The sequence below is a fragment of the Chelonus insularis genome, unplaced genomic scaffold (assembly GCF_013357705.1).
Source record: "Chelonus insularis isolate UGA/USDA-ARS -01 unplaced genomic scaffold, ASM1335770v1 contig_316_pilon, whole genome shotgun sequence".
NCBI lineage: Eukaryota > Metazoa > Arthropoda > Insecta > Hymenoptera > Braconidae > Chelonus > Chelonus insularis.
The window spans coordinates 393,170-415,874 of record NW_023276486.1 but is presented as its reverse complement, the minus strand read 5'-3'; the positions used below and the strand labels follow the sequence as shown (position 1 = coordinate 415,874).

Sequence of the window (22,705 nt, the reverse complement as noted above, 5' to 3'; positions counted from 1 at the left end):
AGAATAAAATCAATGGAATAAAAGTTTCAAAACATCCAAATTCGAAAGCAAAACAGCTCATCCTCTTCATTGTTGATTATACTGCCATCTCGTGAAATAAACAACAAACTATGCTTGCGTTAAAATCAGAATAGAAGCAAGTTGAGAGCAGAAAGCTGACCGTAGTTGTTCGGGTGTCTCAATCAGTCTTAATTCTTGTGTCTGTAGTGTTATTTGAATGGTGTATATAACTCATAATCATTACAAATTTGGTTTGAGAATATTGTGATTACAGAATGTTTATTATTGGAGCGAGTTTGATTTTTTTTAGAGGATAATTCAATGTTAAAAGAAGGAAATGTTATACGAGTATTGACCGTGTATGGTTAGGATTGATACATTACAAAAAAAATCCGGAATTATGCTCGGACGAGCTTCAGTGTCCAATCTTTAAAGGCAGTGTTGGTGGATCATTGATTAGATATGGTTGGTTAATGAGACGAATTACACAATCCCAAAATTGGGTTTTTTATACACATAATAAAATTAAAAAATTTCACTGTAAATAATCTAGTGACGGACCACGATAAGGAATAATAATAGTGTATTTTCATCGTGATAAACTCGTTTTAAGTTCAATCAGTATTTGCTTACAAGTCAACTCCAATGTACCAATTGTAAGTAATTAAATGAAAATTTAATTATTTCATTGACACAAAAAGCTTGTGAATGCTAATTAAATAGATAACTAAACCTAATAGAGAATTTATAAGTTAAATTATATAACAAGAAGAAAAATATTCGTCTGCCAAGATCAATTGCAACCAATGGGTATTTATATTTATTTAATATGTCTCATTCTATTCTCATTTAGTCCTAGTTTCAATTCATTTTTACTCAGTTTATAAAGAAACAATGCATTCTTGAAGTTGGAAATTTTCTACTAGAAATTTTTTATCAACAATGAAACAAACATTTCGAGAAAGAGAGAAAGGCAGGTTGCTACCTGTGAATGAAGAAAGCCTCGCTTTACTTGTACTTCACGCGACATCTCATACTGGCATCGACGGTGCATCCCTTCTCCATTATAGTATATATTTTTCCCCTCTTTTCTCTTTTTTATATTATTTGTCAACCACATATTCGTTGAACTATTCTCGGTTATCACGTTGAATCATCATCGTTGGCTCTTGTTTCATTTTATTTTCAACGTAAATACTCGATTGTATCCAAAACATTCTGAAGAGAATCATCATTTCTATACATAGTTTAGAAACATTCAATAATGTTCAGAAAGTTTATTAAAATGTCATATCATAAAAAAAATTAATTTAATTTAATGATTCAATGTAATGTAATGAAGCATCTTATCATTAGAATCGGGAAAATGATAATAAACATGTGATTTATGATGCAAGAAAAAACGTTTAAAGTAAAACTACAAAAAATTCTTCAGGTAGAAAACTGTGAACGATAGATAAAAGAGGATGTACTTGGCTTCATAAATTTTCCAGGTTCATTTTGTTACAACACAAGAAAACCCGAGGTTAGAGAGTAAAAATAGAATTGCCATTCGTTCTGAGATCGGAGAATGAAAAGGTTAGGTCTAACGATACGAATAGAAAGACTTGGAGGGACTAGAAGCAGATGAACAAAGTGAAATAAACTTAAAGAGACGCCCCCGCTCTCTTAAGTGTTTCAAGAACGACTTCCTCCGCGTGAACTCTTCGGTTGTTGAATTCAGTTGAACAATTTCGCGCACGCGTCGTCTTGTTAGTCGATAGAAGCCGTGATCAGGAGCAAAAGTTCATGCTGTAACCAAGGAGAGAGTATAAGAAAGGAAAAGAAAACAATAATACCCTTGTGTTTTTCACCAAAAGATGCCGTTATGCCTTCTTAGTTTCCGCTGTATGTTTTTATTCTTCCATTACATCGATCGTGAGTTCCATACGAATAAAACCCCACTTACGAGTTAACTCACTTGCAGCGAGCGATAATACATTACCAGACTGGCTGAATAACGGTTCCAAGTACCTATGCCGTTCTAATCTCATTTCAGATAATGGGTAACTCCAAAATAGAGAGTATTAATTAAAAAAAATGCCCAACATCATCACTATTATCATTAGTATCAATACCTGTACTAGATTGGTGGATCGAGGTAAAAAATAAAATGTACCCAATTCACTCATCATCTTCTCATTTCAAGACATCAATATAATATGCCAAACCTACTTTCTTATCGGTACGATAGACGTCTGAAAGGTAAGTAAAATATTAATGTTCTTCTACCTTTTCCATAATCTTATAGATGACAGGATACATTCTGATGCTGGATCCTGACAATGGAACTACTCGGGAACGAGGTTGTGAAAAGTGGGTAAATGTTGGATGATTGAAGTTCCAAGACGTAACAAAAATACATCTTGTAAATAAATCAGAAGAAGAGAGAAAAAGAGAGAGAGAAATCTGGCACTGTAGGTCATAATAATACTTTTATACTATAGTGCTATAAGACTACGATTCATACCAGTATCAAGCGTGATTTGTTACTTCATCTTTAATGCCTCCAGTTATTTTACGCAGATTTCTCTTTTCTTTGCTTTCAATGTAAATTTAATGAAATCTGTATGATTACAATTGATAAATATGTTTATATATCGATGTTTTTGTTTGTGATTTTTAGATAAATTAGATGCAGTGAAGACGAAGCTAAAGAGACGAATCTAAATGTGCTTGGAAGCAGAGAATAGATAGACGGAAGGAATGGGTGCTGGCATGGGTAGAACAGGAACGGGTGGTGGTGGTCTTCTCGAGGCATTACCTTCTGGTACGCCGCTTCATGTTGCTATGCTGGGGCTAGATAGTGCTGGAAAAACTACGGCTTTATATCGACTCAAATTTGATCAGTATCTCAATACAGTTCCCACAATAGGATTTAATTGTGAAAGAATTCGTGGTGCTATCGGCAAAGCTAAAGGTAAATAAATGAATAATAGGAGTTGAATCATATTTTGTCTCTATTAACAACGGTTATCTATAGAAAAGAATGAAACTATTCATAACATTTATATTTATCATTGTCGATAAAGTTTTATTTATAAAATCATTAATTAATATCTATATTGATACATATACTAAAAGCTTATTTATTGTTTTTTATGAAAGAGGTTTAATTTATGTAAATACTTTTCTATGTTATTCTAGTAATTTATTGATTGGTTTCCATGTTAGAAAAGATAGAAAGCGTTTTCCAACATGTTTTCCTTAAAAAAATTTAGTCAATTGATGTTAAATTATCTCATGATATTTTTTTTGTGATAATTTTGAATTAGAATTTAATATAAGTTGTATTATTAATGACAGGTGAATCGTATAATATTTGAATGATTATTCAGGTGTAACTTTTCTTGTTTGGGATGTTGGTGGTCAAGAAAAACTCAGACCATTATGGAAATCTTATACAAGGTGTACAGACGGAATTATATTTGTAGTAGACTCTTGTGACACAGAACGACTGGAAGAAGCAAAAATGGAATTAACTAGAACAGCGAGAAGTCCCGATAATGCTGGAGTACCTATACTTATTCTAGCAAATAAACAAGATTTACCTGGTGAATAAACTATGCTAACACTTATAAATTTTTTTATATTTCTGATTGATAAAATAAATATCAAATTGATTTCAGGAGCAAAAGAAGTAAGTGAATTAGAAAAGCATCTTGGAGTACTTGAACTTATAGGATCTCCTGGATGTGCATGTATAAGAGTTCAACCTGCTTGTGCTATTACTGGTGAAGGTCTACATGAAGGACTTGATACCCTTTATCAACTTATCCAAAAACGACGTAAACTTGCCAAGTTAAATCGTAAGCGGGCGAGGTAGGCCCGGGCTTCAGAGGACTGTACCTGTGTCTTCTGATACTGTCCTCAAATCACTAATGATCATTGTGATATTTGGCCGCAAAAACATCCAATAACTTTTCAAGTTGTATAACTGGTTTGGATGGCAGCAAGAGCATAGAGATTTTGATGAATCGACCATGCCCATATTTAGTAACGAACTGACCAGTCAAGTATCATTAGTCTTCGAGTAGAATAAATGTACAATCATCGCGATGATACATTTCTTCAAATTGATCCAGATATTTTCAACAATATCTTCGACATGTAAAATATGATAACATTTCGTTAAAAACAAGATTTCATCTTGATTACATGTTTGAATAACAGTGTGTACGTGACCAAAAAAAAACAAACATACAAAAGTATTTCTTGTAACAAGATTTTACAGTAAAGAAAGCAGTTGTTAGTTTAAGAATAAAGGATAATAAGTTTTACTTTAAAATTTTACTTTAGATTTATTCTCTAACAAACTTTAATATTTTTTAATAAAATTTTCTAATACTTTTGGGTATAACGAAAAATCTTATATATCAGAAAAAAAATCTAAAGTAAAATTTTTAGAAAAAAACTCGCGTTTTTCATCGGTTTTCATAAAAAATTTTGAAATAAATATGCATAATGTTATAACGATGATTAAATCGACAATAGTTAGTAATGACTTACTGTCATTACGATACTGTCTTTTTTAATCAACATTATTATAGATATATGTAGAACAAACGAAGAAAAAATAGAAAGAGAAGAAAGAAAGAAAGAATAAGAGAAACTGTCTCTCAATTTGAAATTAACTTATCATCTTACTTGTGCCTCTATGAAAATTTACAATCCTGCAACTTGACCTAACGATTGATTAATATTTTGTAATTAAAAGTTCAATATTTTGTCGAGCTTCCCAAAGTTATTGTTTTGTGAAACTTATCACAGTTAATCGACATCATTGCTGGCAATTGATTGTCAAAGTCTCAAAGTAGAACAGAATTTATCTTTTAATTGTTACATTACTTGTGACGAAATCGTTGATTTTGCGTTCACTATATTCGTAATAATCTTGTTTCAGTTGCTCATTGTTTGTTATATTAAAAATTAGTTAGCTTTTAAGATAATCATTATGATATAATTTAACAGGATGTCACTCTTTAAAATTATTGAGTGGCTATAACTAGTCGACTTGACACTTGTTTTGAGTCTGTGCTATAAATAGAATGAATGTGGTAATATTAAGGTGTACATAGGCATTATCATTGTCTTTTAGGTATTTGCGTGAATATGTATAATTAAAATGTGTATATTTGGTATTGCTTTGACAAACAAGGAAGTATAATCGATCAATAATATACATGAATTTACACAATCACTATTAATAACGTGAAAAATATCAAATAAATAATTAGCCGAATATTTTTATTCAAAAGTCTCTGATAAATACATAAATCACCATTTGTATTTAAATCAGTTTTATACTTAAGACTAATATGATCGATATTTTCTCGTTTGCTCCAGCAAAACTCAAGTCTTTAAAAATATAGGCAGTCTTTTCATATATTGGATTCGTTGTTTTTATATCGAAGTATAATATCAAATTATATTATATACTCTACTTGCCTTTTGTTGTGTTTATTAGCCTCAATATTTTATCTCGAGTTTAGAGCCAATCTATAACAATTATCTACGCATTATTCTCATCTAACTATTTATTTACGCGTAGGGAAATTACAATCAATAGTGAAAATAATATCATCGTTTTAAAAAAGCCTGTAAAATTTATAACTCATCGCAATGAGATTTATATAGATTATTATGATTTATTCTAAAAGTATTGTTACTTATTAATAACAATAAGTATTGTAAAAACTTGGACTGTAATTTTTTTTAAATATATCAAATTGATAATTTTTATCAGTGAATTCATAATTCAATTAATTTTTATATTTATTTTGAAAAAAAAAGTCAACCAAACCGGAATTATCGACTTACACCTACGCAAGTCTACTATTACGAGACATTTCCTTTTCCTCTGAATTTCTACCTACACTTATTATTGTTATTCCTATAATCCAAACATAGAATTCCTAAAAAAGCAACGATTAAAATTATACAATTTCATCACGACAGTCGTGATTATCATCAGTAGCTACTGTTTCTTTTGGTGCATTGTCTTGACTCGATTTATTCATTTTGAAAGTTAGATTACTAATATTAAGATCTTCCATAGACTTGTAATCTTCCATTGAAAATTCACGATATCGTCTTGGCATTGTTAATTCTTTCAATTGAAGTTTTTTTACTTTCATGAAATCCACACTAGATATTGAGCTCGATGGCTTTATCTGACGTGTATGCAGTGTCGATTTATCTTTGGACTTGGGCTGTAAACTCATTTCTGACCGTACCATTATTCGCTCTAGTGCAGCGAGTAGTCGGTGCATCAACTCGAACTGAAAAAAACCGCAGATAATAGATTTTATTCATTTTTTTTTACTTTTCAACTTTACAGCTAAAGCATTTATTATTATAATGAAAAATGTTGATAAATCATCTGTTCCAACCTTTCTAGCAGCATCTTCAGCTTCGCGAATTTTTTTAATTTCTTGAGCAAATCCTTCCTTTTCACACTCTGCAACAATCTTGGGTGGTAAACTATCAAGAACAACATTAAGACTTTCATAAGTTTTTTCAATTGCCTGCATCATTGCATAAGCATTCATATTAGTAGTATTAGGTCCAATGCAGCTTTCATATGCATCTTCGATAAAAACATACAGCTGTAGCACAGCTTCTGAGCAAACTAAGTCCCTGAAGACTTGATGCAATAAATAATCTTCATAAACTTTGAGATCAGTGACTCTCTGTTGGCTTGATTTTATTAATGACTGCGTATGAATAATAATACTTAAGTAATTTATTGAAAGTGATGAAAATGATAAAAAAAATCTGACGACTAAAACTTTCTTTTTCTACGATTCATACAATAATATAATCAAATATGGGCGCACCTTAATTTCTTCCAAACTTTCTTCGATGATACTGATTTCTTCTTTAATAAGATTTTCTGCTTTAGTAATATTTGAAGTCAGCTCTTCCATGGGCCGAGCCAAAGATTCGAGATAAATTAAAGCATCGAGATTACGTACTTCTATGGCGTTAAAAATTTGTGAAAGTTCTCGAGGATCTTCAAGAGTTATGTCTTCTGGACTTCCTAAATGGTTGTCAGTAATGTCCTTTTGAAATGCATCTGAAAAATATTGCTTATGAAGATTTTAATCTTTAGAGACGTTTCCTTTGTAAATAATTGACATGAATAAGAAACATTGACTGAATTAATGAATAAAATGCTTATTTAAATATAGAAAATAGATTTTGAATAAATATACATAAATATATTGTTTTAATATCATTCAGAAATGTCAAGAATTATTGCAAAGAGAACAACAGAAGATTTCTGAAGATGATGCAAATCATTTCTGCTATGTCTCTAGAAAGTTTATTATTTTAAAAAAAAGGAAAAGTTAAAGCGAAATCACGGGGAGAAATTTCTTCATGTAATAAATTTAAATTTTCTTCACAAAAATTTTGGTAATAATTTAATTTAGCTAGCGGCTTAATGAAAATTCTATTAGATATTTTTTGCAATGCAAGAAATTATTGATTATCAATTTAACTTTTAGTCATTAAAAATATTTATGAATTTAATATTGACACTTAGAAAAAGTAATTAAATTTTAATGGAATAATTATTGAAAAGAAATTATTTTTCTCCAAAGTTTCTTTCAAGTTAAAACTTTTATAAACCTTAGTATCTAAATTGAATAAAGTCTTTATATTTAAATTCACGATTGTTCGATAAAATTACAATTGTCTAAAAGAAGATTGGCTAAAAATACATTCTTCCGGTGCTTATAGGATAAAAAGAAAAATTGCACCAATTATTTAATTTGAATAAACGCCTACGTATTCTGTTTTGCTTTGTTACGCTTGAGTACTTTAGTCTAGACAATTTAAAGATCCTCGAAAAAATATTAATTTAATGATAATAAATCAGACAAAAAGACGTTTGAACATACCTACTAGACACTCTAAAGAACTTTTTGATAATACTTGGTCATCACTATTCGGGTTATTGATAGAATTGTTTAAGGACTCATGTTTCTCTAGAGTATGTAGATGACTTGACGACATTTTACGAACAAACTCATGACAAATCTTTGACAATATTCCAATTTTTCTCCAAATGGTAAACTTTCAAAGAAACTTGTCCAACTTCCTTTAACAATTGATCACGTTTTGCCATCAATTTGCGATTATTTTGAGATGCCTCTTGAGCTTTTTCAATTACTTTTACAGTATCTTCATTATCTTGGGATAAATATTCTTCAAACAGATTTAGGTGTTGATGGTAATTCTTCTGTAAATGAATGAATAAGATTATTTAAATTAGTTAAATAGCTGATCCTTTCAAAGTGATGAATAACCATATCAATACTAAGCCTTCTTAACTTGACATAGGCTCTCTGAAAAATTTTTATTATAGTAAAAACTCTCTTTTTGAAGAATTTCTATTCAGAAAAAAATACACAGAACTCTGAAATAAAGAACAGTTATTGGCGGTATTGTTCTATAGAAATAGATGACCAGGAAAAAATATTTTTAATTAAAACATTAATTGCATCATGCCATTGATTATTTTTCATTTCACCAGTCAAAATTAGTAGGCATAGTGACTAGCAGAATTAGAACCTTAATTGCTTCTAGGGCATTTTGTTCTTCAGAAAACTGTTGATTTACTCTTAAACAGTAATCTTGATAATAACCGGTTGTAAGCTTAGTTTTTAAAATGTTTCGAATATCGTCAATGTATTTTCTTCTTGAAAATTTTTCTTTTATAGCACGACCAGCAATATCAGTAAAATAACTCGGATCAACGTCAGTTATTCCTACTGGCAGTTGAATTGGAGCTTTTTTATCTGGCTTAACTAATATTTTTTTACTTTCATATTTCTGTTGAGTCTTGGCTTTGTATTTCCGATGAATTTTTTGAGCTTCATTCCAGTGAGTATATCCAAATAAATAAGAATGTGTTGGAATAGCAAAAGGTGATATTCTTTTCAAATTTTCATTTGTTTCTCGACTCATTTTGTGATTTCACTGACATGAAAAGAAAATATTTCAAAAAATAAGTATACCAGACATAAATTATTATTAATTTTTTAGATTAAAATACTAAAATCTTCAATATAAGAAATATTATCATAAAACAGTAATAAATATTTCGACAAAAAAATACTACCTTTTGTTTTAAGAAGAATGAAGATATTTTAATGTAATTCGTTGTTTAAGAAAGTACCTGGCAATATAAAGTTTGACTTGCGCATCATTCACGTGTCTCACTGCAATTGAGAAAGAACAATAGATAGAAGTTATACATAAAGAGGAGTTTTCTGCTATACGTTCAATCAAGCATATGGATGAAGAAACGAGGGATGTGAAAAAAGGATATTACACAAGGTGGAAGTCATAAGGTAATTGAAGAGAAAAAGAAAGATGGAAAACGAAGAATGGAAAGAGCGATCGGTTCCATCCCAGATGTACTGGTGTTCTAGTTTTATCATCACAACATATACCGTCTTCGCCGAATCTTGAATAGATGGAGAAAAGAAAGGAACATTCTGGCATCCACTTTCATTGCTGTTCACTCTACCAGACTTTCAGGTACAATTACATTTTGTTTCCAATTTAAACTTATTAATAACAACCGAATATTTCTTTTTTTCTTAATTAACCATTTTATCTATTGATTTATGTTAATCAAGTAAGTAATAGCATTATCATTCATTACATTCTCTAATTAAGTATGATAGTTATCAAACATTTTCTAGAAACTTTTCAATCTTTTTCTTAAATTGGTTTCTTGGAAATAAATTGTGTTGGTTTTTAAAAATGTACTTTCAAATCTTTGTTTATTTGAAAAAAAATTTTTTTTTTACTATTTTATAGTTAAAATAATGTGTTTTTTTGTGTTCATTTTCATGAATAAGTACTTTGATGTTAATTAGGATTTAAAAGAAAATTTCACCGGCGTGAAGTGTCACTTAACTATAGGCGTCCGAGGAAGACAGCATTCATGCTCTGTTTGCATTATAAGAGTGAGTGAATCCCTAGAGTTTCTACAGGATATCATTCACTTAGCTCTGCAGAGTGTGGTGGAATTTTATTGCTTAGTTATTACCTCTCACGTTTTTCTCAATGCTATTTCTAACGAAATATTATGATAACTTGTAGTGTATTATTACAAAACGTGTTGTAGATACTGATGAAAATGAAAGAATTCATGTTGATGATATTGTTGGGATTATCATATGTGCCAAGCTCAATATCAAGCTGGGATGGATGCGGTGGAAGATTAGAACGTGCTCTAGACGCAATGCAGAGAGATTCTGCAAGGAAAAATAAACGTGAAAATGAAGATCAAAGTGTTATTTATCAACAAAAACTTACAACAGCTCCTTTTGAAATGACTGTTACTCATCTTGTTGTAAAGGTATGAATGAATAAATAATTAAATAGCTATGTTTTGTGAAAAATACTTATTATTAGTTCATTTAAAAAACTTATCAGAAGTAAATACTTGAGTGAACTGTAAAGAATGATATATTACATAAGAATAAACATTTATTTATTATTTAAAACTTTTTAAAGTCACATTGTATAATAAAGATTTTATAAGTCTTAAAGTCTTTTATTTAAACTATTTTCGTTTGTTGGATCTTTTTTACAAAATATAAAATAACAAAAAAATTACATTAATTTAAAAAATGATTTTAGGTACCTGCAGGAGGAGAAACAACTCGTGACAGTTCTTGGGCAAGAGTAGAGAAGTGTCACTACGAACCAAGTAACAACTCTCTTCGAAGTCGTGTAATGTTAAATGATTTATCAGTATCCGGTATAGTGTCAATAACACCAAGTCAGAGACGGCTGTCAAAAGTTGGTGAATCTTGTCGAATGAGTTTAAGACTGAAGCGTGCTGGTATTGAATTTTTTACCAGTCCTATTGCTCGTTCTCGAGGACAAATGAGAATACGAACAGAATCTAGTTTCTTAGAGCCAAGATTTGCATCTATTTATGCTTATGGTTGTCGACCAACAAGTCGAATGGATAGACAAATTAAAAGGCATGATAAGCCGATTCCTTCTGTGGATAATCAACATTATGAAGTTGCAGAACCACGTCAAAAAGAAATTGATCGTAGAGCTAGAGAAGAAGATATTATTATTGCTAATGATAGTACTCCTTCACGGTTTGATTTTGCTCATTTTGATTTTTCGCCAACAAAGAAAACTTTCTGGATTACTAAATTACATAAAGAAGGTAGAAAAAGAAGATCGAATTTACCACTTGATATTTCCACAGAAGATATTCCTGAAAACACTAAAGAAAATTATCAACATTATTTAGATGAATCATATGGAATAGTTGACTGGCAATCAAAAGAACATGTGGCCCGAGAAATGGAAGATATTTTTTTACGCGGTGCTAGTGAAGCATTAACGAAATACATTGAGCATGAACTTCATCCTGCAATCAAAGAAACCCTTATGATTTCAATGGGATATACAATAAGTTACGGATAATATAACTTATAATTATTACAATAATAATTTTTCTATCATCACTTCATTGTCATTTACTTTCTAAATGAATAGAACACACTGGCTTTGAGAGAAAAACTATTGAAAAAAATTTGTGGTCTAGTCCTTGCGTTATGTAATATTTATTCAAAATACATTCCATTATTATTTATGATCTTAAATATCGTAAAAGTATACAAGCTTGTTCATAAAATGTAAAATATAATGCACTAGTTACAGTCGCTTTAGTTTGACTAGGAATGAGTCCTTTAAATAAACCTAAAAATCTTTCTTGTTCTATTGTACGTAATACACAATCAACAAATCCATTACAAGTAAAAAATTTACCAAACCCTTGTCTTCCATGTTCAAATCCTTGAATTTGTAAGCGTTTCCGAGCTAAATCTAATGGATAAACCACTGTTTTTGCAACAAGACCAGAAGCACTTCCAGATAACATGGAATTCGTTACACTTATTTCTGATTCATCTGTCATTTTTTTATAGATATTAGTGAATAAGTTGTACAATAAGAATTGTGTACCAGTATACGGAATTATTTGCACTAATGTAGGTAACAAACCACGAAATAATGCCCTTACAGATTCTGTTTTAAGGATTGATCTAAAATAAAATCAGATAAAATATGCACATTATAAATAAATAAATAAATAGTTTTTTAGTTTTATATACTAACTCATAGCAAGAGAATATTCCTGAATAAACCTGATAACGAGATGACTGTGCAACTAATCTCGTTCTTGCGGTATCAAATGGGAAAGATGCAGCAGTTGCAAAAGTACCAGCAATTGCTCCAGCAATAAAATGCGTTGAGTGTTGCCAATTGTTGGAATTTGGTACATCATTTATCAGATAAACTATTTTTTTGTAACTGTAAAACTAGTACAAAAAATAAATAATTCAATTTAATTGTACATTGTTATATTTTACTTTAATTATAATTAATGAAGATGTTCTACCTGAATCATACCATAACTAATAGACAATAATTGGGCGGGTACATGTCCTTTCCAAAGAGCTAGAACACCTTCTTCTTTAATAATCGTGGATGTAGCATGGAGAAAGGATTTATATTTACCAAGATACCTATGAGATATTGGCTCTACTTGTAACTGCAATATTTTTTACCAATTATTCGAAAGAAAATAATTTTGAAGTTAAATTGAGTCCAAGTTTAAACGAATTTCGTTTTTGTACTTTGAATTTGTTAACTATAAGCTTGAATTTCAATTGTAAATTTAAATAAATAAATAAATATATATTTCTCAATTATAAATAAATAGTTCATTTAAATAAATACCTGAAATCGAATTTTAATAACATCAAGTGGCTGACAAATCAGTCTTGTACTGAATCCGCTAATAGCACCAGCAATTGCATGATCTGAGTTATGATTGTTTATATCTTTTGGAGATGTCATTTTTCAAAAAAAGAGATTCTATCATTATTAAATGATACAGCTGTAAACATAATGTATTATAGTTTTAACTTTTTAATACAAAAAATTATTATTAAGTCATATTTTAAGAAAAGAAATTGTTCAAACCGTTTAAATTAATATTTAGTCACAATTAAAAAAATGAAATTTCTTGTAAATTATTTGAAACATATTATTATTTGTAATCATTTGTACTTTCATTATTAGTTTTATAATTTTTTTTTTACAATTAATACAATTATTTCAGTCTAAACATATATTCATATCAAGTTGTTTATGATAAAAATTGATAATAAAGTGTAGTTTGAATTCATTGGACCTCAAAGATATACGCAATTATATTACCATAGATTGAAAACTTCTTCATTTATACATAATGAAAACATTTAAAATAAAAATATTTAATTACTACAATTAATTTAATGTTAGATTATATATAATCTTTTTTCTCTTCTCTCAGATCTATTATTTCATGAAAAAGTGACAACCATAACCTTAAAATAATTTGAAAAGTATATGTGTTTACTACTTTCAATACTATGGAATTATAAAATGAATTGTATATTTACAAATCATAAAAGATAATAGAGATGTTTAGATTTTGTAAAAATTATTTAACAAACCAAGAGATTCGATTATTTATTAATTCTAACAAAAATAGAAAATGTTCTACAACTGAGGTGAAGGCGAAGGAAAGCACTCTTGATAATTGGAGTAAGTTTATGATATAAAAATAATGCTATCAACTAGATGATTATTAAATTATTTTTATAATTTCAGAAAGATATTGGAAGGGATTATACCTTGACTATAAAGATGTTGCTGTAGATATTTTTAATGAATGTAAAAATCGACCCATTCGAGCTGTAACCTATTTATCGCGTATGTATGAATTGAAATATTTTATATTCATATAATTTTTATAGATTTAAAAAATGTTTATTATATTAATTAATTTATTTAATAGTTTTAGGCACTTGTTGTTACTTTCATCGAGTCAATCCTGATGAATGTTCATTTCGAGAAGCTTTGTTACAAAACAGTATGCGATTGATGTTTGTAGGTGAGAATAATCGTAATCCAGTGTCAGTAGAACATATTGCTCATATGACTCAATGTTTCAATGAAAATATAATAAGACGAGCAAACTTAGGAATAATATCATTTATTTGGTTAGATAATTATAGCAATCACTGTTGTCAGTACAAATCTCTCTGTCCTTACTTAAAACCACAATACATTAACTTTTATGAAAGAATTGTTGACGTTGGTTTTCTAAGTAAATGGTGGATTTTAGAAGAAAAAATGAAAGACTATGATGTTAATGATAATGAATTTAAATAAATAAATTTATTTTTCTTGCTTTTCATTAACTTTGTCAAATTGCTTTTCTGCTCCTCGATTTTCATTTTATGAATCTAGAAATATTCAAAAAAGAAATTAATTATTTTTTCATGATATAATATACGATATAATAATGTTGTATAGAATAAATAATATAAATACTGAAAGATTACCAAGAGCGTAAACAATAGCAGTACGACATGGAATATAAATAAGAATTCTGTAAGGTCGATCAGCGTAAGGCTGGGATTCAGTAAAATGTTTGACACTATTGTCAACTCTTGATTCTCCTCCAAATTGATCGTCATCACTATTAAGAACTATTTTATATGCTCCTTGAGCAGGAACGCCAACTACATAATTGGCAAATGATTTTGTTGGATGAAAATTGAAAACAAACACGAGACCTGCTCGATCAAATGCTATAATCTTATCATCTTCATGTTTCCAACTTACGTATCCCTAGAAATCAAATAAGCTCATTATTTAGATCAGATAATTATTGATAGTAAATTAGCAAAATTAATAAGTAGTAAAAGTACAGGATTAGATTGTAACCAGCCAAATTTTTCTTCTAACAAATTCATTTCACGATCCCAATTGTTCATGAATTTATATTTCAACATATCATCGTCAACCAAATTCCATTGACGTCGAGCATAGTGATAACTGCTATTATTCCCAATACGGGGAAAGTCTAACCATTCTGGATGACCAAATTCATTTCCTGAATTGACATTTACATAAAAAGTTATTAATATATATATATATATTTACATATATTTTTGAAGTTTACTTTATATTATTTTCAGTAAAAGATAAATCAGTACTGACAACAGCTTACCCATAAAATTGAGATATGCTTCACCACCAAGTGCGTGAGTAATCAACCTTATCATATTATGAAGGGCAATACCCCGTGAAATAATAGGATCAGGTGGACTTAGAGTACTCATATGAGAATACATATTCTTATCCATTAGCCAAAAGGCTATTGTTTTATCTCCAACAAGAGCTTGATCATGTGATTCAGCATAAGCAACAGTTTTTTCCATCCATCGACGATTGCTTAGTGTCCAACAAATATCGCCCATTTTCCAATCTTCATCTTTTACTTCTTTTAACAACTTTATCCATTTATCAGGTATTGCCATTCCTAAGCGATAGTCAAAGCCTACACCACCCTCTGCTACAGGCCTTATATCGAAATGATTTTTTCACAGTATTATGTATATAAATATATCGTTTTCAATATTAATCTTTTGATTTATTTTCTTCATCTTACCGACACATTCCTGGCATCCCACTTACATCCTCAGCGATTGTAGTTATTTCAGGATAAAATTCATGGAGCATATGATTGGCAAGCATTAAATAAACAATGCCTTCAACATCTACATTCAAATTAAAATATTCAGTATAATCTCCCGTAAAACCTTGTCCAAGACCTCTCGAGTGATACAACATTGATGTAACTCCATCAAATCTAAGAATAATAAATCCACTTGTAATAAATTATATTTTTTTTCAAGAGCTTTTGTGTAATCTACCTACCTGTAACCATCAAACTGATATTCTTCTATGTACCATCGTAAATTAGATAGTAAAAATTTTAAAACATCATAGCTGCCATAATTGAAAAGACGACTATCCCAAAGAGGATGTTCTCCACGAGCACCAGAATGAAAAAAGCAAGCATCTGTACCATCAAACATATTCAAGCCATCAAGAGTATTTTTTGAAGCATGAGAATGAACAAGATCTAATAATACATAAATTCCATGGTTGTGTGCGACATCAATTAACTGTTTCAATTCCTCTGGAGTTCCATAACGAGATGATGCTGCATAAAATGAGGTCACCTGTAAGTATAATGGGTATATACAATATGAATTACATATAAAATAGTTTGTAATTCGTAATTTTTTTTTTAATTTCATCTTATCAATTATTCTTTAATTACCTGATAACCAAAACTCGCATAATATGCATGCTCCATCACAGCCATAAGTTGAATAGCATTGTATCCTTGTCGAACTATACGTGGAATTGTATTTTTTGCAAATTCAAGGTAAGTTCCAACACGAAGCTCACTAGTTGCTATTCCTACATGACATTCATAAATTCGAAGACTTTTTGGTTTCTTTGGCTTCGCGAATTGGAATTTGTATACCTAATGAGTTTATTATTATTAGTTTTTTAATATCTTTCAATATTTAGTAAATAAAGATAAAAAAAAATTCTTTACTTCATTCTGAGGAGGATGCCATATACGTTGTTTAAAAGTCGTTCCTTCAGCGGCATTTTTTGGCTGGGTTACATAAGTTGCCCACGGACTTAAACGTTCAAATAATTCTCCTTTATCATTTTCAACAATTATTTTCACTTCTGATAAGTGTTTCAGAGCACATGAACCATCATCATTTGCAGGCAAATGTAATTCCCACTTTCCATATTCTTTCTTAGTGAATGGAGTCGCAGTTTTATTCCAATTATCTAAAATTTTATTTTAGTGGTAAAAGTAATAATAGTACAAATAATAATAATAGTTATATAAAATAATATTGTAAATATAAATAACAATTTATCTTACTGAAATCTCCTGTAAGATATAATTTGTGTGCACCGGGAGCCCATTCACGTGCGAAAACTTTGTTGTCTTTGTCTATTTTTATTCCAAATTGCTCATAGCCACGTGAAAATTTTTCTAGATTTTCATCTCCGGCTTGAATTTTTTCCAAATAATCTTTGAAAATAGCATATCTAAAATGTTTAAAAAGTTATAAATACTCATTCTGTAGTTATTATTATTAAATTATTATTTTTTATTATGATTTAACTAAAAATACTTGACAATAATAAATCATTATAAAATACCTTTTACGAATATCATTCTCATGTAGTTTTCAAATAAGGATCTCTTTCTAAAAGTTTATTTATTTCAGGTACTTCGATTTTCGATGGATCCATACTAGACCATTTTCCACCCATTTTTATCGATAGATAACTTTTAATAAACAAATAAAACACAAAAAATTCTTAATCATATGGACCAGGCGGGCCTGATCTTTAAAAATGAATCAAAAATTCTAAATAACACTTGAAGGTCATTTGAAACTTCACATGCTATGCTCATGTTTTTATTATGTAGGCTTATTTGTATGTATATTTGTTCATTGACGTGCATATGTGTGTAGGTATAATATAATAACTTCTTATCTAATCCACTTGTGGTTCAAACCGGTAAGATAACCTAACCTAAAAACATATGTACACGTTTTGTTTTTAATTTAATCTCGAATTAACTTGAATAATAAATAGGAAATATTCATGATTAATTGGAGTACATACGTACATACATACATACATAAGTTACTTTCTTACCTGTTGATACAATGTGATTGTCCATTATTTTTCGAAGGTAAATAAATTCAAAATACTCAAATATCAATTACATAAAATTGACAGAATTATAATATTTACATTGCAGATACGTTGAGTTTAAAGTTGATGAACTGATGAGACGTAATGATAATGTTAAAATATCAGAAAAAGTGCCTGTAATGTATATAATTATCGAATTATAACAATGATAAATATAAAGGTGAAGAGAAAACGTCCTAATGAATTATTTGAAACTTGGCTAGAAGAATGGAGAAAAAAGGCAAAATTAGAAAAGTCATATCTAGAAAAACCTTTTTCTAAAGCTCTATCATCGTTGAAAAAATATCCTTTGCCATTAGAAAGTGGCAGGGATTGTCGTGTACTGCAAAATTTTGGAGCAAAATTATGTACAATGTTAGATAAGAAATTGGAGCAATATGCAATTGAATTGAAAAAGATAAATGAAAAGAGATTATCTAGTAATATGTGTTTCAATCGGCCTCTAAGTGCAATAAATGAGCCAAATACCAAAAAAACTCAACCAAGAAAAAAAAAGACGACTAAAACAATTTCTAGTACGTCAAAAGCTACAAATTCAGAAAATATTGATGTTCAGCCAATAACAATGCGCACGTTTGATGTGATACTGTTAGTAGACAATAATGAAACAAGTACCAGGTAAAATGTTTTTTTTTAAACATATTAGTTAAATATTCGATGGATTATTTATTTTATTTATTTAAATTAATATCATCTTATGCTACAATAGAGAAAAAAATCAAATCATTAATATAATTACTTTGCAGTATTGCTTTAGAAAAAAACTCCAGTAGCACAGTGATACCTTATGAAGTAAGGCATTTGAAAGTTGGCGATTTCGCGTGGATAGCTCGGTGTACAATGACTCAAAAAGAACTTGTTTTACCCTATATAGTTGAAAGAAAAAGAATAGATGACTTAGCTGCAAGTATTAAGGATAAAAGGTTCCATGAGCAAAAGGTATAAAAATATTGAATCTGTTTTAATTTTATATTGATGTCTTAATTTTATGTTTGATTAAATGCTTTCAGTTTCGATTAAAATTATCCGGAATAAAGAATATTATTTATATGATTGAAGGAGGTAAAGTACGTTCATCTATGCCAATGAATGTATTACATCAAGCTGCCATAAATTCATTAATCCACGATGGATTTACTGTGAAATTTACCAGAAATTGTATTGATTCAGCAGATTATTTATCAACTTTTACTTTAATGCTGCATGAAATTTTTCAAGTAAATTATTCTAAGTTAATTCAGCTTTAGAAATTTTCAATAACGTTGATAATTTTACTAACATATGATTTATGTTCATTTTCCATAGAATAAAGAGTTGATTCAATGTTCAAAAGAAGACCTTAAACCACTATCTTTAAGCCATGACAAAATTTATCTGATGTCGTTTGAGGAATTTAATCAATCATCATCAAAAATCAAAGTACAAACTACTTTTATATTATTTTGTTCAGTAAAAAGTTAACTGTTGCAAAGATATTATTTGTAATATTTAATTATAATTTTTTAATTGAAATAATTTTTTTTTAGATTCATCGTGTAAGAGATCTTTTTATAAAACAATTATTACAGTTGAAAGGTGTATCCCTCGAAGCTGTAATGGCGATAGCTGAGTTATATCCAACACCTACATTATTGAGAAAATCATTGATAGATGCTGGTTCAGATGGTGAAAAACTCTTAGCAAATGTATGCTATGGCCCATTAAGAAGAAAACTAGGTCCTACTTTAGCCAAAACGATCTTTCAATTATATACACAAGATAATCTCGATTAAATTAACTAAAAATATAAGCTATATTTTTTGAAATAAATATACTTATTTATTTTTAATATTTATGAAAGTTTGATAGGAAAATATTTTGTTATAGATGTAAGAAATTATTGAATATATTATATCTTATTTATTTTTTTTTTCAATTTTAGGAAAGTTGAAGTGTATGCTAAAATGAAATTTTTTGTATATATAATTATAACAATTACTTTATTTATACATATTAACAATTACATTAACGATTAGTGTTAGCGTTATCATTATTATCAGTTTCATTTCCAGCACGGTGATCAAGATTTTGTGCTGGCACTAAACTTGTCGAGCTCAGCATTACAGAAATTTGTTCAGGTAATGGACAACCAATCAAAGATTGTTGTTCAGGAGAAAATTGACTTTGAATTAATTGATATAATTGAGTAAAAACTGCTACTACATTATTTTTAATCGGCCTGAACAAAATAAATTCTGTTTCTCGATTTGCTAAATAGAGTTGCATTGATTGTTGAATATTGGGCATGCGGAATTTGATGAAGCGTAATGCTTCATTGATAATAGAAGCAATGTGTTGTGGGTTTTTTAGTTTTTCATTAGATATATTTGAGAGGCTTATATTATCGTTGTTTGATGGATTTTCCGATTTAATTTGATCAAGAAAACTAATGACTGGTTCAACTAAAAGATGAGTCACATGCTGAATAAAATTTTGACATGATAATTTTAATGTCACATCAACATGTTTTCGTGAATCAATAAGGTGTTCTTTCATTCGAGGAGCACCTTCGAGAAAAAATTCCAATAGTGCATTATTTGATAAAGTAAAAAGTCTTGATCGCTTTTCTAGTAAATTATAAGCGGCACTTTTAACTTTAGAAAAGTCTAGCGAATACTCTTTGACAGTAAAATCAACTTGAAACGGTGCTATTTGTTCACGTAATATAAGCAAGTGTTTTATTTGAAATAATAAGCCATCCAGTTCACTTGTTCGTTTTCTTATTTTATCTCTCGCACTTTCAATACTCTCTACACACAATGTAATAGCTTCACGACTTAATGACTGAAAAACTGGTCGATCGACACATCTATATAAACGAGACAAACACACTAATGTTCTTCTCACCGTTGGATACCACATTCCATGTAAATCAGCTGGAGAATTATTAAGATTGGATTTCTTGTAAAGTGGTTCAAAAGAAGTATTATTATTGCGAGTTGGTTCTAAAGCTAAAGAACCAGCATCAATTGAACTTAATGAAAGTGTTGATGTACTATTACATTTTGTTAATTTGATTTCTCCTCTTAATGTTTCAGCAATATCTTCCATCATTTTTAACTTTTCAGGGTAAGCAAGATCACCTGGTGAAGGATTATATCCCAAAACATCAGATTGTAAATACAAATAAGCTCGAAAAACAAGTCGTTCTTGAGCATCGTGAAGAAGTTGTAAACAAACATTTCCAAATCCTTGAAGGCATTCAACATTATTCTCAACATGTTCTTCCAACATTTCAATTCGTAGAATACAACATATTTCAGCTAATGTTTCTAAGTGATTAATATGTATAATAGACGGTCGAAGTGTATCGTATAATGCATTGCAAAGTCCTTCCAAATAATTGTTGAATCCAGAATACTTTACTGAAAAGAATTGATAGAATAATCTATATTCATCAATAGATGCATGAAGTAGTAATACACATGCTTGTCTGACTAAACTGCAGTGATCTCCTTTATGAGAATTTTTTATAGAAGCAAGACCTTTTCGAACACTTGCATCTAATACTAGTCCTCGTTTCATTAAATAATACTGCTGGCATTCAATCAATAAATCTTCATATTCTCTTCTGTTTACTGATCTTCGTTCAATAACTTCAATAACAGGTTTTATTTTTGGTAAAATCCTTTGAAATCGACCGTAAAATAATGCCAAAGCTGTGTCTGTGTTTCCAAGCATTTGCTTCTCTTCTTGGTCTTTAATGTGAGGATCAATAGATTCAATAGGATTTAAAATACTGTCAGTAGCATGCTCCAACAAATCACGAATCCATTGTTGCATCATTATTATTACTTTGGACTGGGCATGACGATATTTTACTAAATAAATATTAGCTTCTTTAAAATTGATATTTTCTTCAATAAAATCTATATTTTTCTCAATTTTTTCAGTAAGTTCCATAAATAATTCACTTCGTACGGACAGATTAGGCATTTCCAATTTGTCCATTATATAATCAGCCTCTTTGAAATATTTGACGTAGTTTACAATGTCATTATGGATGGTATTTAATTTTTCTTGCTCCCAAATTAACTGTTCAGTAGCATTGTGTAAAGTCATTGTTTTTGTAGATACAATAGTAAATTGTTTAGACAATGCTGAGAAATCATTTAATGCATTTTCAATGCATTTACATAAATTTTGGCATTCTTCAGTACGAGTTTTCAATTGCTCAAGATATTGAAAGTGTCTTGAACATCTATTAACATCATGTTTTTCTTCTAAGGCTGTATATAAACGTAATAATTGCCAATATGTTTCTATTCTTTCACTTTCTTCAAAATGATTGATGTCAGTGTTTTTAGATTGTTCTAAGTCACTATTAAAATTTATTCGACTTGATGCAGCTGATTCTTCTTCTAAACATGCTATGTAGTCTTTTTGAGTTTTTGATAGAGGTGCTAAACTATCTTCTGGTAAATCCCATTTTATGAGGTTTAATGAAATATTATTCTCCATTTTTAGAGCCTCTCATTAAATATTCATTAAAAGTGAATCTTCTTTCTATAAAAAATCATTCCTAAAATAATTATTACTGATTAAAAAACAATTTTATAGATTTAATTTATCCAAGAGAATTCACATTGTAATAATAATAATAATAAAATTATATTGTGTTTTAGATTTGTTAATATTTTTACTGTTTAATAATTATAATAAAAAGTTGATAAAAACTTATGAATTGATTGTACTTACTGAAATGTTTTTATTAAATGGAAAATTATTTCAATAATAATCGCCAATATGTTTTTAACCAACCATATAATTTAAAATTCCATAAGACACAAAATTTATGGAAGCAATATTCTTTTGGAGTTTAAATAAAATGTTGACATACTTGTAAAAAATTCATTGACATCTTTTTAATCTCAACATGTTCCTCTAGCGGCTTGTCATTGTAAATAAA

At 29.1% G+C, this 22,705-nt stretch overlaps 8 protein-coding genes across 28 annotated transcripts; 4 read left to right on the top strand and 4 right to left on the bottom strand.

Annotated features, from left to right (window-relative positions):
• The first annotated feature begins 146 nt into the window (after positions 1 to 146).
• On the top strand, positions 147 to 4,297 carry Arl4 (ADP ribosylation factor-like 4). Of its 17 annotated transcripts, none has more exons than XM_035080857.1 (6): positions 147 to 465; positions 554 to 810; positions 2,039 to 2,589; positions 2,666 to 2,959; positions 3,378 to 3,593; positions 3,669 to 4,297. In XM_035080857.1, exons 4-6 carry the CDS (start codon positions 2,746 to 2,748, stop codon positions 3,863 to 3,865), a joined length of 627 nt encoding a protein of 208 aa, XP_034936748.1. In that variant the 5' UTR covers positions 147 to 465; positions 554 to 810; positions 2,039 to 2,589; positions 2,666 to 2,745; the 3' UTR covers positions 3,866 to 4,297. The 17 variants fall into 17 exon arrangements, with proteins under 17 accessions (XP_034936748.1, XP_034936743.1, XP_034936737.1 ...); XM_035080852.1 differs by having other exon boundaries at positions 147 to 810; positions 2,039 to 2,224; positions 2,291 to 2,407; XM_035080846.1 differs by having other exon boundaries at positions 147 to 810; positions 2,039 to 2,224; positions 2,291 to 2,589.
• Positions 4,298 to 5,539: 1,242 nt separating this feature from the next.
• LOC118065512 (uncharacterized) lies at positions 5,540 to 9,015 on the bottom strand. The gene is given in 6 exon segments (XM_035080835.1): positions 5,540 to 6,320; positions 6,432 to 6,755; positions 6,879 to 7,117; positions 7,947 to 8,112; positions 8,114 to 8,287; positions 8,620 to 9,015. Coding segments are annotated over 6 exon segments (1,644 nt in total). The 3' UTR covers positions 5,540 to 5,975.
• A 289-nt stretch (positions 9,016 to 9,304) lies between these two features.
• Positions 9,305 to 11,799, top strand: LOC118065515 (uncharacterized). The gene is made up of 3 exons (XM_035080837.1): positions 9,305 to 9,591; positions 10,187 to 10,420; positions 10,705 to 11,799. Exons 2-3 carry the CDS (start codon positions 10,193 to 10,195, stop codon positions 11,512 to 11,514), a joined length of 1,038 nt encoding a protein of 345 aa, XP_034936728.1. The 5' UTR covers positions 9,305 to 9,591; positions 10,187 to 10,192; the 3' UTR covers positions 11,515 to 11,799.
• On the bottom strand, positions 11,639 to 14,039 carry LOC118065516 (mitochondrial thiamine pyrophosphate carrier-like). 4 transcript variants are annotated; one of them, XM_035080838.1, is made up of 5 exons: positions 13,773 to 14,039; positions 12,832 to 12,991; positions 12,491 to 12,643; positions 12,208 to 12,410; positions 11,639 to 12,134 (listed from the first exon to the last, which is right to left on the bottom strand). In XM_035080838.1, exons 2-5 carry the CDS (start codon positions 12,949 to 12,951, stop codon positions 11,681 to 11,683), a joined length of 930 nt encoding a protein of 309 aa, XP_034936729.1. In that variant the 5' UTR covers positions 12,952 to 12,991; positions 13,773 to 14,039; the 3' UTR covers positions 11,639 to 11,680. The 4 variants fall into 4 exon arrangements, with proteins under 4 accessions (XP_034936729.1, XP_034936731.1, XP_034936732.1 ...); XM_035080840.1 differs by lacking the exon at positions 13,773 to 14,039 and adding an exon at positions 13,593 to 13,660; XM_035080841.1 differs by lacking the exon at positions 13,773 to 14,039 and adding an exon at positions 13,315 to 13,441.
• On the top strand, positions 13,406 to 14,338 carry LOC118065519 (mitochondrial import inner membrane translocase subunit Tim29). Its single transcript, XM_035080861.1, has 3 exons — positions 13,406 to 13,683; positions 13,750 to 13,851; positions 13,937 to 14,338. Exons 1-3 carry the CDS (start codon positions 13,560 to 13,562, stop codon positions 14,311 to 14,313), a joined length of 603 nt encoding a protein of 200 aa, XP_034936752.1. The 5' UTR covers positions 13,406 to 13,559; the 3' UTR covers positions 14,314 to 14,338.
• AGBE (1,4-alpha-glucan-branching enzyme) lies at positions 14,119 to 17,586 on the bottom strand. Its single transcript, XM_035080834.1, is given in 11 exon segments — positions 14,119 to 14,387; positions 14,487 to 14,775; positions 14,856 to 15,040; positions 15,158 to 15,510; positions 15,599 to 15,799; positions 15,868 to 16,175; positions 16,277 to 16,486; positions 16,562 to 16,809; positions 16,907 to 17,076; positions 17,191 to 17,213; positions 17,215 to 17,586. Coding segments are annotated over 11 exon segments (2,085 nt in total). The 5' UTR covers positions 17,305 to 17,586; the 3' UTR covers positions 14,119 to 14,379.
• mus81 (mus81 structure-specific endonuclease subunit) lies at positions 17,554 to 19,601 on the top strand. The gene is made up of 6 exons (XM_035080836.1): positions 17,554 to 17,734; positions 17,804 to 18,375; positions 18,504 to 18,696; positions 18,768 to 18,974; positions 19,063 to 19,176; positions 19,284 to 19,601. Exons 2-6 carry the CDS (start codon positions 17,903 to 17,905, stop codon positions 19,527 to 19,529), a joined length of 1,233 nt encoding a protein of 410 aa, XP_034936727.1. The 5' UTR covers positions 17,554 to 17,734; positions 17,804 to 17,902; the 3' UTR covers positions 19,530 to 19,601.
• A 116-nt stretch (positions 19,602 to 19,717) lies between these two features.
• Cog3 (conserved oligomeric Golgi complex subunit 3) lies at positions 19,718 to 22,705 on the bottom strand. 2 transcript variants are annotated; one of them, XM_035080832.1, is made up of 2 exons: positions 22,495 to 22,705; positions 19,718 to 22,318 (listed from the first exon to the last, which is right to left on the bottom strand). In XM_035080832.1, the coding sequence occupies exon 2, from the start codon at positions 22,255 to 22,257 to the stop codon at positions 19,762 to 19,764; it is 2,496 nt and encodes an 831-aa protein (XP_034936723.1). In that variant the 5' UTR covers positions 22,258 to 22,318; positions 22,495 to 22,705; the 3' UTR covers positions 19,718 to 19,761. The 2 variants fall into 2 exon arrangements, with proteins under 2 accessions (XP_034936723.1, XP_034936724.1); XM_035080833.1 differs by having other exon boundaries at positions 19,718 to 22,302.